At 45.9% G+C, this 18,012-nt stretch overlaps 1 protein-coding gene across 5 annotated transcripts in view; it reads right to left on the bottom strand.

The window, feature by feature from the left end:
• The window catches only part of SLCO2B1 (solute carrier organic anion transporter family member 2B1), a 178,420-nt gene that overhangs the window by 80,812 nt on the left and 79,596 nt on the right, over nt 1-18,012 (bottom strand). For all 5 annotated transcript variants that reach the window (XM_069759476.1, XM_069759475.1, XM_069759477.1 and 2 more), the window contains exons 4-5: nt 7,181-7,343; nt 5,338-5,559 (exon numbers count right to left, since the gene is read on the bottom strand). In XM_069759476.1, coding sequence (XP_069615577.1) covers nt 5,338-5,559; nt 7,181-7,343 — 385 coding nt within the window. The remainder of the gene's footprint in view (nt 1-5,337; nt 5,560-7,180; nt 7,344-18,012) is intronic.

Here is an 18,012-nt window from a genome sequence, read left to right as displayed (position 1 = left end):
GGAAAATGTGTGTAAATGGGTTAGTAACTGGCTTAGTGATAGAAAGCAGAGGGTGGTTATAAATGGTATAGTCTCTAACTGGGTCGCTGTGACCAGTGGGGTACCGCAGGGGTCAGTATTGGGACCTGTTCTCTTCAACATATTCATTAATGATCTGGTAGAAGGTTTACACAGTAAAATATCGATATTTGCAGATGATACAAAACTATGTAAAGCAGTTAATACAAGAGAAGATAGTATTCTGCTACAGATGGATCTGGATAAGTTGGAAACTTGGGCTGAAAGGTGGCAGATGAGGTTTAACAATGATAAATGTAAGGTTATACACATGGGAAGAGGGAATCAATATCACCATTACACACTGAACGGGAAACCACTGGGTAAATCTGACAGGGAGAAGGACTTGGGGATCCTAGTTAATGATAAACTTACCTGGAGCAGCCAGTGCCAGCAGCAGCTGCCAAGGCAAACAGGATCATGGGGTGCATTAAAAGAGGTCTGGATACACATGATGAGAGCATTATACTGCCTCTGTACAAATCCCTAGTTAGACCGCACATGGAGGACTGTGTCCAGTTTTGGGCACCGGTGCTCAGGAAGGATATAATGGAACTAGAGAGAGTACAAAGGAGGGCAACAAAATTAATAAAGGGGATGGGAGAACTACAATACCCAGATAGATTAGCGAAATTAGGATTATTTAGTCTAGAAAAAAGACGACTGAGGGGCGATCTAATAACCATGTATAAGTATATAAGGGGACAATACAAATATCTCGCTGAGGATCTGTTTATACCAAGGAAGGTGACGGGCACAAGGGGGCATTCTTTGCGTCTGGAAGAGAGAAGGTTTTTCCACCAACATAGAAGAGGATTCTTTACTGTTAGGGCAGTGAGAATCTGGAATTGCTTGCCTGAGGAGGTGGTGATGGCGAACTCAGTCGAGGGGTTCAAGAGAGGCCTGAATGTCTTCCTGGAGCAGAACAATATTGTATCATACAATTATTAGGTTCTGTAGAAGGACGTAGATCTGGGTATTTATTATGATGGAATATAGGCTGAACTGGATGGACAAATGTCTTTTTTCGGCCTTACTAACTATGTTACTATGTTACTATGTTACTATGTTACTATGTTACTATGTATGTTACAGCTCTGGGGTATAATACAGGATGTAACTCAGGATCAGTAATGTAATGTATGTACACAGTGACTGCACCAGCAGAATAATGAGTGCAGCTCTGGAGTATAATACAGGATGTAACTCAGGATCAGTAATGTAATGTATGTACGCAGTGACTGCACCAGCAGAATAGTGAGTGCAGCTCTGGGGTATAATACAGGAGGTAACTCAGGATCAGTAATGTAATGTATGTACACAGTGACTGCACCAGCAGAATAGTGAGTGCAGCTCTGGAGTATAATACAGGAGGTAACTCAGGATCAGTAATGTAATGTCTGTACACAGTGACTGCACCAGCAGAATAGTGAGTGCAGCTCTGGAGTATAATACAGGATGTAACTCAGGATCAGTAATGTAATGTATGTACGCAGTGACTGCACCAGCAGAATAGTGAGTGCAGCTCTGGGGTATAATACAGGAGGTAACTCAGGATCAGTAATGTAATGTATGTACACAGTGACTGCACCAGCAGAATAGTGAGTGCAGCTCTGGAGTATAATACAGGAGGTAACTCAGGATCAGTAATGTAATGTATGTACACAGTGACTGCACCAGCAGAATAGTGAGTGCAGCTCTGGGGTATAATACAGGATGTAACTCAGGATCAGTAATGTAATGTATGTACACAGTGACTGCACCAGCAGAATAGTGAGTGCAGCTCTTCAATATAATACAGGATGTAACTCAGGATCAGTAATGTAATGTATGTATACAGTGACTGCACCAGCAGACTAGTGAGTGCAGCTCTGGGGTATAATACAGGATGTAACTCAGGATCAGTAATGTAATGTATGTATACAGTGACTGCACTAGCAGAATAGTGAGTGCAGCTCTGGAGTATAATGCATGATGTAACTCAGGATCAGTAATGTAATGTATGTACACAGTGACTGCACCAGCAGAATAGTGAGTGCAGCTCTGAAGTATAATACAGGATGTAACTCGGGATCAGTAATGTAATGTATGTATACAGTGACTGCACCAGCAGAATAGTGAGTACAGCTCTGGGGTATAATACAGGATGTAACTCAGGATCAGTAATGTAATGTATGTACACAGTGACTGCACCAGCAGAATAGTGAGTGCAGCTCTGGGGTATAATACAGGAGGTAACTCAGGATCAGTAATGTAATGTCTGTACACAGTGACTGCACCAGCAGAATAGTGAGTGCAGCTCTGGAGTATAATACAGGATGTAACTCAGGATCAGTAATGTAATGTATGTACGCAGTGACTGCACCAGCAGAATAGTGAGTGCAGCTCTGGGGTATAATACAGGAGGTAACTCAGGATCAGTAATGTAATGTATGTACACAGTGACTGCACCAGCAGAATAGTGAGTGCAGCTCTGGAGTATAATACAGGAGGTAACTCAGGATCAGTAATGTAATGTATGTACACAGTGACTGCACCAGCAGAATAGTGAGTATAGCTCTGGGGTATAATACAGGATGTAACTCAGAATCAGTAATGTAATGTATGTACACGGCGACTGCATCAGCAGAATAGTGAGTACAGCTCTGGGGTATAATACAGGATGTAACTCAGAATCAGTAATGTAATGTATGTACACGGCGACTGCATCAGCAGAATAGTGAGTGCAGCTCTGGGGTATAATACAGGATGTAACTCAGGATCAGTAATGTAATGTATGTATACAGTGACTGCACCAGCAGACTAGTGAGTGCAGCTCTGGGGTATAATACAGGATGTAACTCAGGATCAGTAATGTAATGTATGTATACAGTGACTGTACCAGCAGAATAGTGAGTGCAGCTCTGAAGTATAATACAGGATGTAACTCGGGATCAGTAATGTAATGTATGTATACAGTGACTGCACCAGCAGAATAGTGAGTACAGCTCTGGGGTATAATACAGGATGTAACTCAGGATCAGTAATGTAATGTATGTACACAGTGACTGCACCAGCAGAATAATGAGTGCAGCTCTGGAGTATAATACAGGATGTAACTCAGGATCAGTAATGTAATGTATGTACGCAGTGACTGCACCAGCAGAATAGTGAGTGCAGCTCTGGGGTATAATACAGGAGGTAACTCAGGATCAGTAATGTAATGTATGTACACAGTGACTGCACCAGCAGAATAGTGAGTGCAGCTCTGGAGTATAATACAGGAGGTAACTCAGGATCAGTAATGTAATGTCTGTACACAGTGACTGCACCAGCAGAATAGTGAGTGCAGCTCTGGAGTATAATACAGGATGTAACTCAGGATCAGTAATGTAATGTATGTACGCAGTGACTGCACCAGCAGAATAGTGAGTGCAGCTCTGGGGTATAATACAGGAGGTAACTCAGGATCAGTAATGTAATGTATGTACACAGTGACTGCACCAGCAGAATAGTGAGTGCAGCTCTGGAGTATAATACAGGAGGTAACTCAGGATCAGTAATGTAATGTATGTACACAGTGACTGCACCAGCAGAATAGTGAGTGCAGCTCTGGGGTATAATACAGGACAAGACAAGTCTTTATTGCAGATCCACCACAAACCCTAAGTATGTCACCTATCCTGAAAAGATTATCCCTCGACTCGACCTCTACGTTCAGCTATTGTCTCGCTGCTCCCGATCACGTCCAAACTCTTCGAACAGAATGGTCATGCTGAACTTTCCTTCCATCTCATATCTAACTCATTCTTCAACAGCCTACAATCCAGTTTCTGCCGCAAAGGTCCACTGAAATGCCTTGACCAAAATAAACTAGACTTACTGCCAAATCTAACAGACAATTCTGTTTATTCCTCCTTCAAGACCTGACCTCTGCCTTTCACACAATCGACCACTGCCTCCTACTACAGATCTTTCCTTTCCCTGGATTCAAAGACCTTGCCCTCTCCTGGATCTCCTGAGTACGTCTAATCTCACATTCAGCACCTCCCACACAACCTCCTCATCCCGTTCTCTCTGTTGTGGTCCCTCAAGGTTCTGTTCTGGGACCCCTACTCATCTACATCTATACCTTTGTTCTGGGACAACTCATAAAGTCCCATGGCTTTCAGACCCATCTTTATGCTGATGACACTCAGATCTACTTCTGGCACAGATGTCACCTCTCTACTGTCCAGAATCCCTAAATGTCTATCAGCCATATCCTCCTTAATTTCTTTCTAAAACTCAATGTGAACAAAACAGAACTCATCACCTTCCCTGCCTGATCTATCCATCACAATAAATTATATCACTCTTTCCCCTGTACTGGAAATCCACTGCCTCGGAGTAACCCTCGACTTTGCCTTGTCCTTCAATCCACACATCCAATGTCTTGACACCTCCGCAAAAACCAACTCAATAATATTTTACAAAATCTGTCCTTTCCTCAATCGTGAATCTACTAAAATAATAGTGTCCTTATCATTTCCCACCTTGACTACTGCAATATCCTCTTCTGTGTCCTCCCAGCTAACACCCTAGCACCTCTCCAGTCCGTCATTAATACTGCAGCCCGACTTATCCATTTTGCCTTTGCTATTTCTCCACTTCTCTCCTCTGCAAATCCCTTCTTTGGCTCCCAATTCCCCAACATGTCCAGTTCAAACTACTATCATTGACCTTCAAAGCCGTCTATAATCTTTCTCCTCCATATATGTCCAAACTAATCTCCAGATATCTTCCCTCACGTAATCTTCAATCCTCCAAGACCTCCTTCTCTCCTCCACACACATATGTTCCTCACCCAATCGCCTCTATGACTTCTCTTGAGGGTCACCTATCCTCTGGAATTCTGTGCCCCAACACGTCCGACTATCCACCACATTCGGAACCTTCAGACAGAACCTGAAAACCTATCTCTTCAAGAAAGCCTACAGCCTGCAATGACCAAACGGCCACCTCACCACTACCGGAGCTACTTCAACCCCCGACCTACTGTCTCCTTCCCACTATCCTGTAGAATGTAGGCCCCCAAGGACAGGGTCCTCTCCTTTCTGCACCAGTGGGTCACTACTAGTTTTTTCATTGTAATCTACATCCCTATCTTGTGTGTAACCGTCTTCATGTGCACCACCATGGAATCAATGGGCTCTTATAAATAATAATACTCAGATCACAATTGGGAAATAGTCATTAGTTCATATTTTTTTACACCCAATCATTTTCTCATATTTAACAAGCCTGCGTTGCTGATTTTACCTATGTACAGAGGAGAGTTTCTTTTGCTCGCAAAGTCATCAATGTAGGAAATTCCAAATGGCTGTATGGGCACGCCACCGATCCCGAGCAGGATCTGCCCGATGAAGAGAATGGACAGAACATCCATGTTGCCTTTCTGAGCCTTTGTCACACACTGGTCGCTCCTGGGACTTTGGTTTATTGGCCCGGGCTGACAGATATCTGTTGAGTTACTGTAGACACCTGTTATAGAGAGTGGGAGAGAGAAGAAGGTGAGTATCCCCATAGTCGCCTCTTGTCTTCCAATGGTCGGTGTCTCCTCTCCGCACTGTGTAGCATCAGCTATACTGAGGGTTTGAGGCTCTTGGAGATGAGCAGATGTAGGTTTCATCCATTGCCACCAGGGAAGGTTTTATTCACCTGTTCACTAACTTAGACCTTCAGGGAAGCTTTAAATCCTCCATTATCCTACATCCCTAATGAAGTAGATATTAACCCCTCTGATACAAGAACAGTTCTTTTTCTATTTAATTAACATAGTAACATAGTTAGTAAGGCAGAAAAAAGACATTTGTCCATCCAGTTCAGCCTATATTCCATCATAATAAATCCCCAGATCTACGTCCTTCTACAGAACCTAATTGTATGATACAATATTGTTCTGCTCCAGGAAGACATCTAGGCCTCTCTTGAACCCCTCGACTGAGTTCACCATCACCACCTCCTCAGGCAAGCAATTCCAGATTCTCACTGCCCTAACAGTAAAGAATCCTCTTCTATGTTGGTGGAAAAACCTTCTCTCCTCCAGACGCAAAGAATGCCCCCTTGTGCCCGTCACCTTCCTTGGTATAAACAGATCCTCAGCGAGATATTTGTATTGTCCCCTTATATACTTATACATGGTTATTAGATCGCCCCTCAGTCGTCTTTTTTCTAGACTAAATAATCCTAATTTCGCTAATCTATCTGGGTATTGTAGTTCTCCCATCCCCTTTATTAATTTTGTTGCCCTCCTTTGTACTCTCTCTAGTTCCATTATATCCTTCCTGAGCACCGGTGCCCAAAACTGGACACAGTACTCCATGTGCAGTCTAACTAGGGATTTGTACAGAGGCAGTATAATGCTCTCTTCATTAATGCACCCCATGATCCTGTTTGCCTTGGCAGCAGCTGCTGACTGGCACTGGCTGCTCCAGGTAAGTTTATCATTAACTAGGATCCCCAAGTCCTTCTCCCTGTCAGATTTACCCAGTGGTTTCCCGTTCAGTGTGTAATGGTGATATTGATTCCTTCTTCCCATGTGTATAACCTTACATTTATCATTGTTAAACCTCATCTGCCACCTTTCAGCCCAAGTTTCCAACTTATCCAGATCCATCTGTAGCAGAATACTATCTTCTCTTGTTGCAGCACTTTATTCTTGAGAGGCCCTATTGACCTGTCAAATGGTTTCCTAAAACACCAGAGAAAATCATAACCTCCTTCATTGCTCTAGGCCACCAGGTATTCACCTCTCCATTACCCTAGACCATTAGGGAAACAAACATTAATGTCCCCGGTAGATCACTGAGGAAGTAGGCATGAGTGCCTCTATTACACTTGACTACTAGGGATGCTGATATTACCCATTTCCTTTATATATTAATTAAAGGAAATTAATTTCTCAACTACCCCTTGACCAACAGGATCACAAATACTAAACTCGCAGCTAGAACACAAGGAAAGCATACATTTCCTCTTCAGCATCCCGTGGACACAAGAATTCCCATCCATGAAGCTCCTTATATATCTACACTTTTTGTACTTTTTTCTTACATCCTCTAGGCACAGCCCAGTAGGATAGTTCCCCAAACTCTTTACTTACTGGCAATAGATTTGTCATATTCATACTGTCCCATGATGAAGTGAGGTAGACACATGATGAATCCAGCAGCGCAGACAATCAGAGCCCCAGCGCCGATGAACCGCGGTCGGTGGACTCTGCTTCCAAAGTAGCTGACGAAGACGATGAGCAGGGTGTTCCCAATCTGAAGCCAAAAGTAACAGAAAAGTTACAAATGACCTGAAAATTCTCAAATATATGAAAAAAGGTTTTTATCATTGGTTTTAATTGAAAATTTTTCACCATTTTGTTTTTGCATCTTGCATATATTACAGCACATTGCAAGCTGCTCATTCCAATCAATCTCAACAGTGTAATGCCTGCTGCAGTGCAGTAGTACACAACCTCCACCGGGGGGTGATGGTGAAGGAAAACAGGTACACTCACAGTGAAATCACAAAGCAGCAGACAGGAGCCATTAGGTGGCGAAAGAGTAGTCAGACAAAGCCGGGTCAGCAACTGAGAGGGAATGAAGTAGCAGAGGTCACAGCAATACACGTGGTCGGAAACAAGCCAAAGAAGTCAGAGCCGAACGGAAAGCCAGAAATGCAAGAAAGTCAAACAGGTCACAGAACAAGCCGAGTCAAATACCAAGGGTTCACAATGCTGGGAGCGAGTACAGTAACGAGCGAAGTTACAGGGAACACAGGAACAGGACCTAGGTAAACAGGCAGAGGACAAATCAGGGTATAACGGGGTCAGCTGTTCAAGCCAGAGACATGATCTACAACTGACACTGCTTGCAGGTAACAGGGGACTGAAATAGCCAGACAGATCCCAAAACAAGGCAAGGAAGATTAACCCCCGCATGACCATCCCGGGCAGAGAATAATCAGAAACAAACCTGGAACTGAATCATGACAAACAGTTTGGGTTTGAGGTTGGCTCCCTTTTCAACCCCTCCTGTCTTATTCTGAATGTAAATCAGATCATATACTGTATATCAAATCATTTCAGGATTCAGCTTACATTCACTCGACTGTCAGGGTTGGCACTGAACAGAATGGAGCAGCTTGCAGTGTTTTCTGATACATGCAGGCTGCAGATGTGAAATGGTTTTTGTCTACATTATAAGTAAAGTACAGTTCTATTAGCAGTAACTGGGAAAGATGGATTTGCTGACAATTTTTTTCGACACCAGTACCCAACATAGCGCCACTGTCATCCATATGGCTGAGCTTACAACTGCAGCTCATCCCCATTCAAAAGCTGAGCTGCAGTACAAGGTAAAACCACAATGATGAGAGCAGTAGTAAGATGAGTGCTACTTCTTGCAACAATACCACTCCTTCTTTCTGCTAAGGATAGACTAAGGCCATCAATGTTATATCGCAGAAAGCCTTTTATGTACGTGTCATCATGGTTACCATTGGGGCAGGAGGTCTGGCATGTTCCAGCCATATACACTCCCTGACAGAAGTTATGTCGCTTATCCATGTTATGTAAATAAAAGCTTATAACCTGACGATTGGTTGTACAAATTATTCTTTTGAAAGCTGAAACCCTCCGAAATGTGGTTTAGGTTAAGAAAATAAATTGGCATCAATCAAGAAATATTGATCAGTTAATGGACACAGAAGGGTCAGATTTTGGCAAGACAAAAGTTTTGTCGCCCACAGAAAGTAATGTGATATTCAAACAAATAATTAACTTAAAATACAAATATATGTTGCATAACATTGGTGAATGAAGTTGTGGTGCTATTAGGGTCCTAAAAATTATCTTTTTGTGCTAGTATTGGTTAGAGTAGGACTCATAAGCCTGGGGTCCCATGACCTGGGTTACGAGCTTGCGTATTTTGGCCAAAATATAAACTAATACCTCACATATCTTTATATGTGTTTTTTTGCACTTTTTCGGGGTGCAATTTGGCCCATTCTGATGAGGGTTCTGGTGGTGAGCCCACATCAAAGCCGCGACATGTCAGCTGTTTTGTACAGCTGACATGTGAGAGCAATATTGGCGAGTGGAATCGCGATCCACCCGCCGCTATTAACTAGGTAAATGCCGATGTCAAGCGCAGACAGTGGCATCTACCGCTTCCAGCCACGCGGCCGGAAATGCCCACATCGCCGCCCCCTGTCACATGATCGGGGGTCAGCGATGCGCCGGCATAGTAACCAGAGGTCTCCTTGAGACCTCTATGGTTACTGATGTCGGCTTGCTGAGCGCGCCACCGTGTGGTCGGCGCTCATAGCAAGCCTGTAAATCAGCTACATAAGAGCAATCTGATGATCGCTGCTATGTAGCAGAGCCGATCAGGCTATGCCAGCTTCTAGCCTCCCATGGAGGCTATTGAAGCATGGCAAAAGTAAAAAAAAAGGTTTAAAAAAATATGAAATAAATAAGAAAAATATAAACGTTTAAATCACCCCCCTTTCGCCCCATTCAAAATAAAACAATAAAAAAAATCAAACCTACACATATTTGGTATTGCTGCGTTCAGAATCATCCAATCTATCAATAAAAAATGATTGACCTGATTGCTAAACGGCACAGCGAGAAAAAAATTCAAAACGCCAAAATTACTTTTTTTGGTCACCGCTGCATTGCATCAAAATGCAATAACGGGCGATCAAAAGAACGTATCTGCACCGAAATGGCCCCAGATCACGAAAAACGGAGACGCTAGGATTATCGGAAAATGATGCAATTATTTTTTTATTTTTTTAGCAAACTTTTGAATTTTTTTTCACCACTTAGATAAAAAATAGTCTAGACATTTTTGATGTCTATGAACTCGTAATGACCTGGAGAATCATAATTGGAGATGAGTTTTAGCATTTAGTGAACCTAGCAAAAAAGCCAAACAAAAAACACGCATGGGATTGCACTTTTTTTGCAATTTCACCGCACTTGGAATTTTTTCCCCATTTTCTAGTACATGACATGGTAAAACCAATGCTGCCGTTCAAAAGGACAACTAGTCCTGCAAAAAATAAGCCCTAACATGGCCATATTGACGGAAAAATAAAAAAGTTATGGCTCTGGGAAGGAGGGGAGCGAAAAACGAACACGGAAAAATGGAAAATCCCAAGGTCATGAAGGGGTTAATGAAATCATTAGGAATAGCAAAGAATACAGTCTTCCATGCCTCCCAGAGTTCATCTAGATTCTTTGGTTTTGTCTTCCAAGCTTCCTCTTTCATCCTACCCCAAACATGCTCAATGATGTTCATGTCTGGTGACTGGGCTGGCCAGTCCTTGAGCACCTTGATCTTTTTTGATGGAGGAACTTTGTTGTAGAGATGGATGTAGGAGATGGAGCACCATCCTGCTGCAGAATTTGACCCCTTTTATGGTTTGGAATATAAGAGGTAGCTAACACTTCTTGATATTTTAGACTATTGCTGTTGCCTTCCACCTTGCAAATGTTTCGCACACTCCCATAATGAATGTAACCTCAGACCATGATCTTTCCACCACCAAATGTAACTGTTTTCTGGGTGTATTTTGGATCCATACGGGCTCCAGTAGGTCTCCTGCAGTATTTGCTGTGGCTGTGGTGTAATTCTACGGAAGATTCATCAGAGAAATCCACCTTCTGCCACTTTTCCAGCGTCCATCTGTTTAGCAGGCTGTGGGACTTTGCAAATGCCACACGGTTTTCTATTTGCCTTTTGTTTAGTGCTGGCTTCTTTCTGGGCACGGATTCGACCATGGAGGCCATTTCGAGACAGAATCCTACAAACTGTTCTAGTTGACACAGGGACTTGAGGTGACTAGGCCTGTTGGAGATCTGTTGCAGTGGAAGAGGGGCTTGCTTTGGATTTTCTAAACAACAAACGTTCCTCCTGAGCAGTTGTCGTGCGGGGTCTGCCGGACCTGAGTGTCAGGCCGTTCTGTCTGTATATGGTTTTCGGCATGACAATAAATGTCTTTGCTTTAACGCTTTGTTCCTTTCCCCCTAAGTGAGCTGGGATACTGTTGGCTGTTACCTGTATGGAGCCTTCTCAGTTCCCTGCATTGCTGCGTAGCCGTACATGGGTGGTTGGGTCTTTGTTCTTTTGCATGACCATCCGCTTGTACGGTCCCTGGTGGCCGCTGTGGAAGCTGTCCACGGGTTGCGAGGTCATCTGCATCTGGTGCATGACTTTGCACGTGTGTCTGGGCATGCAGTCGCTGCCAGGTGCCCTAAGCCACAGTTCCTGCACTGATTGTGCTGTAATGGTTTCTGTTTGCGCTTAGGGCATGAGCGGCCACACCTCCCCTGCGTTTATCAGGGTTAGTGTGTGTACTTGAAATGCTGTCCCCAGCCAATTGCTGAGGGGCAGCTCCTATATAAAGTTCCCCTGCCCTATGAGCGGGGCCTGATCTACTTACAAAGCTCCTGAACTTTGCTATGTGTGTTTGTGTTCCTGCACCTCTCCTATCTATGTTTTGGTACCAAAGTCCTTGCCTTGATTCCTGTGTTGTCCTGTTCTGGCGCCTGTCCTGGAGGCGGTATATCCAGGTCCAAATCCTTGATCCTGTACCTGTCCTGTACCTGTCTGTGTCTGCTGTGATTATGTTCCTCGAATCCCTCTGCATGTGGAGGCTCGCACCCTGTGACTTTGAGTCTCTTGTAACCGGTGTTTCTTCTGAGCATCTACTACTCTGTGCTCTGACTACCATGCGGTGTTAACCCCGTCTGGCCCACGTCCAGTACGGCGGTGCCTGCACCATCACACTTGAGTTCCTTCATAGGTCCGATGCCCGGAGCCTGACGACCGCAGTCTGGAACCTGATGACCGCTGTCTGGAGCCTGATGACTGGTGGTGCTTGTAGTCCAAAACAGAAAAATGGCGGCTGACAGCACTACTGACAAAAGCAGATGCCCGTCCTACTTCCACTGGATCCAAGTGGAAAAGTACATACCATAGGTTGAAGTGAAGGACAGCATCCAATCCAGGTGAAAGCAAATATTTTCTTTATTGTGCCAAAAGTGCAACGTTTCAACCTCAAGGGTCTTTTTCAAGCATGAAAAAGACCCTTGAGGTTGAAATGTTGCACTTTTGGCACAATAAAGAAAATATTTGCTTTCACCTGGATTGGATGCTGTCCTTCACTTCAACCTATGGTGGTGCTTGTAGGTCATGTCGGATGTCCGGAGCCAAACGACTCCTGTCTGATGTCTGCCGATGACCCTGGGTCCAGATGTCCTGATGTCCTGTCTGTACCCTGTAACCCTGCCTGTGTCATGATTTCCTGATGTCCTTTCTGTGTCCGATGTCCTGATGTAACTGATGCCCTGGGCCATCTGTCCCAGATGTCTATGGGCTGTGCCGCGTCAGCGGCTGCAGCTGATCGTGACACTGAGCTTGTCAAACACATCTCTAGTCTCTTCAAATCTTTTTTTAATTCTGTGTACTTGATGCTGAGACACATTAAAGGTGCCAGCACCTCTGCAGTGGATCTGGTCTTCAGGCTTGGTCCAGGCTTTGGTCGCAATGTGGATTTTTGGCATGTTGTCAGAGCTCAAGTTGCAGTTCAAGTGAAGGCAGTGGCGTAGGAAGGGGGGTGCGGGGGGGGGGGGCGGGCCGCACCGGGCGGCACACTGTGGGGGGCGGGTCACGGCCGGCGCTGCAGGTGGAGGGAAAAAAAAAACGATGTGTGCCCTTTAAATCTTCGGGCCCCCCCCCCCCCCCGTGCCAGCGCTAATACTCACCTCTCCTGGTTCCTGCGGCTGCGCGGTAGCTGCAGCGTCTTCAGCGCTCTCTGACTCTGCGACGTCTCAGGGCAGAGGGTGCGATGACGTCATCACTGCGCGCTCAGCCTCTCTGTCCTGAGCGTTGCAGAGCAGGAGAGACGTTGAGTGCACCGGACCTGCGCTGGGAACGGGAGAGGTGAGGATTTTACTTTTTTTTTTTTCTTTGTCTGACTCTGTCTGGGGGCAATGCTGGAGACCCTGGGGCAGATTTCTGGACAGACTGGGGCAGATTTCTGGACAGACTGGGGCAGATTTCTGGACAGACTGGGGTAGATTTCTGGACAGACTGGGGCAATGCTGGACACTGGGGCAGATCGCTGGACACACTGGGGGCAATGCTGGACGCACTGGGGCAATGCTGGAGACCCTGGGGCAGATTTCTGGACACACTGGGGTCAATGCTGGACACACTGGGGGCAATGCAGGACACACTGGGGCAGATTGCTGGACATACTGGGGCAGATTGCTGGACACACTGGGGGTAATATGCTGGACACACTGGGGGTAATATGCTGGACACACTGGGGCAGATTTCTGGACACACTGGGGCAGATTGCTGGACACACTGGGGGCAGGACTTGAGGCATGGGCAGAATGTAGACACGGGGCATGATTGGAGACATGGGGCAGGATTGGATCATGGGCAGGATGGATACGATGGAGACTGATGGGGCAGGATGGGGAGATCATATGGTGTAGAATGGATACTCATGAGGGCAGGATGGGAGAACATATGGCTGGAGCCAGGAATGAGATAAACGGGGCCAGGGTGGGGAATATTATTACCATAGGGGCTAATTAAGGGATGTTATTACTGCAATGATGTATTTAATTTATTTTTTGAGTATACTGTTTTAAATGGGGGGGCGGTCCTGTTACTGTGCAGAGTGACACTATATCACCTTTTTTTCTTCATGTGGTGTAATGTAGAAGTTGTTAAAAATTAAGTAATGTGTTCTGCAAGCGGAGCTCAAGATAACTGTGTTATTTCCTGCAGAAACGAGTCCTGGCTGGAAGAAATGATGGCGGTCTGTGCTGGATGACAGATGAATGAAGGACTTCATCTAGAGACGTCACTGGTGAGTCAGTGTTACCTATACACTGACACTGTACACTATATACTATATACAGCGGTCCTGTGTACAATGTCACCAGTGATCACTGTATTACCTATACATTATATACAGAGCTCCTGTGTATAATACCACCAGTGATCTCTGTATTACCTCTACACAGACACTGCATACTAAGTACAGATCTCCTGTGAATACTGGCACTTATGGTGATAGTATTGTGTTTTTTTTATTACTGATCAGTATTGTAGTATTCAGTCACTATGTGGTGGTAATATGTGGTCTGGAAATGGTGTTGTGGTATTTGTCCCTTGTATGTGCTATTTGGTCACCAAGTGGTGGTAATATGTGATCTGGTCATGGTGAGGCGGTATTTGTCCCTTGTATATAGTATTATTCGGTCACTATGTGGTCTGGTCATGGTGTGGTGGTGTTTCTTCCTGTATGTGATATTATTGGTCTTGGTATAGTGGATTCTGTTGTGTATGGCGGTCATTTGTTCTCTCTGATATTAATTAATTAAAAGTCACAGGTTTGGCATGTGGGGGTGACACCATTAGGCCCAGTTTAAGTTTTACAAAACAGGAAAACTATTTTTGGTAAACTTTGTATGTATATGAAAACCAGGGATTCAAGCTTCAGGAGGCTAATTTGCATATTCCAGGTGCCTTCTGGGAGAAGCGAAGTCTCCCTAAGCTAGAAGATCGTTGGGTACAGCCGGGACCAGCTGCTTCGAAAGCATCACCAAACCAGGGATTCAAGCTTCAGGAGGCTAATTTGCATATTCCAGGTGCCTTCTGGGAGAAGCGAAGTCTCCCTAAGCTAGAAGATCGTTGGGTACAGCCGGGACCAGCTGCTTCGAAAGCATCACCAAACCAGGGATTCAAGCTTCAGGAGGCTAATTTGCATATTCCAGGTGCCTTCTGGGAGAAGCGAAGTCTCCCTAAGCTAGAAGATCGTTGGGTACAGCCGGGACCAGCTGCTTCGAAAGCATCACCAAACCAGGGATTCAAGCTTCAGGAGGCTAATTTGCATATTCCAGGTGCCTTCTGGGAGAAGCGAAGTCTCCCTAAGCTAGAAGATCGTTGGGTACAGCCGGGACCAGCTGCTTCGAAAGCATCACCAAACCAGGGATTCAAGCTTCAGGAGGCTAATTTGCATATTCCAGGTGCCTTCTGGGAGAAACGAAGTCTCCCTAAGCTAGAAGATCGTTGGGTACAGCCGGGACCAGCTGCTTCGAAAGCATCACCAAACCAGGGATTCAAGCTTCAGGAGGCTAATTTGCATATTCCAGGTGCCTTCTGGGAGAAGCGAAGTCTCCCTAAGCTAGAAGATCGTTGGGTACAGCCGGGACCAGCTGCTTCGAAAGCATCACCAAACCAGGGATTCAAGCTTCAGGAGGCTAATTTGCATATTCCAGGTGCCTTCTGGGAGAAGCGAAGTCTCCCTAAGCTAGAAGATCGTTGGGTACAGCCGGGACCAGCTGCTTCGAAAGCATCACCAAACCAGGGATTCAAGCTTCAGGAGGCTAATTTGCATATTCCAGGTGCCTTCTGGGAGAAGCGAAGTCTCCCTAAGCTAGAAGATCGTTGGGTACAGCCGGGACCAGCTGCTTCGAAAGCATCACCAAACCAGGGATTCAAGCTTCAGGAGGCTAATTTGCATATTCCAGGTGCCTTCTGGGAGAAGCGAAGTCTCCCTAAGCTAGAAGATCGTTGGGTACAGCCGGGACCAGCTGCTTCGAAAGCATCACCAAACCAGGGATTCAAGCTTCAGGAGGCTAATTTGCATATTCCAGGTGCCTTCTGGGAGAAGCGAAGTCTCCCTAAGCTAGAAGATCGTTGGGTACAGCCGGGACCAGCTGCTTCGAAAGCATCACCAAACCAGGGATTCAAGCTTCAGGAGGCTAATTTGCATATTCCAGGTGCCTTCTGGGAGAAGCGAAGTCTCCCTAAGCTAGAAGATCGTTGGGTACAGCCGGGACCAGCTGCTTCGAAAGCATCACCAAACCAGGGATTCAAGCTTCAGGAGGCTAATTTGCATATTCCAGGTGCCTTCTGGGAGAAGCGAAGTCTCCCTAAGCTAGAAGATCGTTGGGTACAGCCGGGACCAGCTGCTTCGAAAGCATCACCAAACCAGGGATTCAAGCTTCAGGAGGCTAATTTGCATATTCCAGGTGCCTTCTGGGAGAAGCGAAGTCTCCCTAAGCTAGAAGATCGTTGGGTACAGCCGGGACCAGCTGCTTCGAAAGCATCACCAAACCAGGGATTCAAGCTTCAGGAGGCTAATTTGCATATTCCAGGTGCCTTCTGGGAGAAGCGAAGTCTCCCTAAGCTAGAAGATCGTTGGGTACAGCCGGGACCAGCTGCTTCGAAAGCATCACCAAACCAGGGATTCAAGCTTCAGGAGGCTAATTTGCATATTCCAGGTGCCTTCTGGGAGAAGCGAAGTCTCCCTAAGCTAGAAGATCGTTGGGTACAGCCGGGACCAGCTGCTTCGAAAGCATCACCAAACCAGGGATTCAAGCTTCAGGAGGCTAATTTGCATATTCCAGGTGCCTTCTGGGAGAAGCGAAGTCTCCCTAAGCTAGAAGATCGTTGGGTACAGCCGGGACCAGCTGCTTCGAAAGCATCACCAAACCAGGGATTCAAGCTTCAGGAGGCTAATTTGCATATTCCAGGTGCCTTCTGGGAGAAGCGAAGTCTCCCTAAGCTAGAAGATCGTTGGGTACAGCCGGGACCAGCTGCTTCGAAAGCATCACCAAACCAGGGATTCAAGCTTCAGGAGGCTAATTTGCATATTCCAGGTGCCTTCTGGGAGAAGCGAAGTCTCCCTAAGCTAGAAGATCGTTGGGTACAGCCGGGACCAGCTGCTTCGAAAGCATCACCAAACCAGGGATTCAAGCTTCAGGAGGCTAATTTGCATATTCCAGGTGCCTTCTGGGAGAAGCGAAGTCTCCCTAAGCTAGAAGATCGTTGGGTACAGCCGGGACCAGCTGCTTCGAAAGCATCACCAAACCAGGGATTCAAGCTTCAGGAGGCTAATTTGCATATTCCAGGTGCCTTCTGGGAGAAGCGAAGTCTCCCTAAGCTAGAAGATCGTTGGGTACAGCCGGGACCAGCTGCTTCGAAAGCATCACCAAACCAGGGATTCAAGCTTCAGGAGGCTAATTTGCATATTCCAGGTGCCTTCTGGGAGAAGCGAAGTCTCCCTAAGCTAGAAGATCGTTGGGTACAGCCGGGACCAGCTGCTTCGAAAGCATCACCAAACCAGGGATTCAAGCTTCAGGAGGCTAATTTGCATATTCCAGGTGCCTTCTGGGAGAAGCGAAGTCTCCCTAAGCTAGAAGATCGTTGGGTACAGCCGGGACCAGCTGCTTCGAAAGCATCACCAAACCAGGGATTCAAGCTTCAGGAGGCTAATTTGCATATTCCAGGTGCCTTCTGGGAGAAGCGAAGTCTCCCTAAGCTAGAAGATCGTTGGGTACAGCCGGGACCAGCTGCTTCGAAAGCATCACCAAACCAGGGATTCAAGCTTCAGGAGGCTAATTTGCATATTCCAGGTGCCTTCTGGGAGAAGCGAAGTCTCCCTAAGCTAGAAGATCGTTGGGTACAGCCGGGACCAGCTGCTTCGAAAGCATCACCAAACCAGGGATTCAAGCTTCAGGAGGCTAATTTGCATATTCCAGGTGCCTTCTGGGAGAAGCGAAGTCTCCCTAAGCTAGAAGATCGTTGGGTACAGCCGGGACCAGCTGCTTCGAAAGCATCACCAAACCAGGGATTCAAGCTTCAGGAGGCTAATTTGCATATTCCAGGTGCCTTCTGGGAGAAGCGAAGTCTCCCTAAGCTAGAAGATCGTTGGGTACAGCCGGGACCAGCTGCTTCGAAAGCATCACCAAACCAGGGATTCAAGCTTCAGGAGGCTAATTTGCATATTCCAGGTGCCTTCTGGGAGAAGCGAAGTCTCCCTAAGCTAGAAGATCGTTGGGTACAGCCGGGACCAGCTGCTTCGAAAGCATCACCAAACCAGGGATTCAAGCTTCAGGAGGCTAAT

Source organism: Ranitomeya imitator, chromosome 3 (assembly GCF_032444005.1).
Source record: "Ranitomeya imitator isolate aRanImi1 chromosome 3, aRanImi1.pri, whole genome shotgun sequence".
In the NCBI taxonomy this organism is placed as follows: domain Eukaryota; kingdom Metazoa; phylum Chordata; class Amphibia; order Anura; family Dendrobatidae; genus Ranitomeya; species Ranitomeya imitator.
This window is presented reverse-complemented; position numbering and strand designations above follow the sequence as displayed.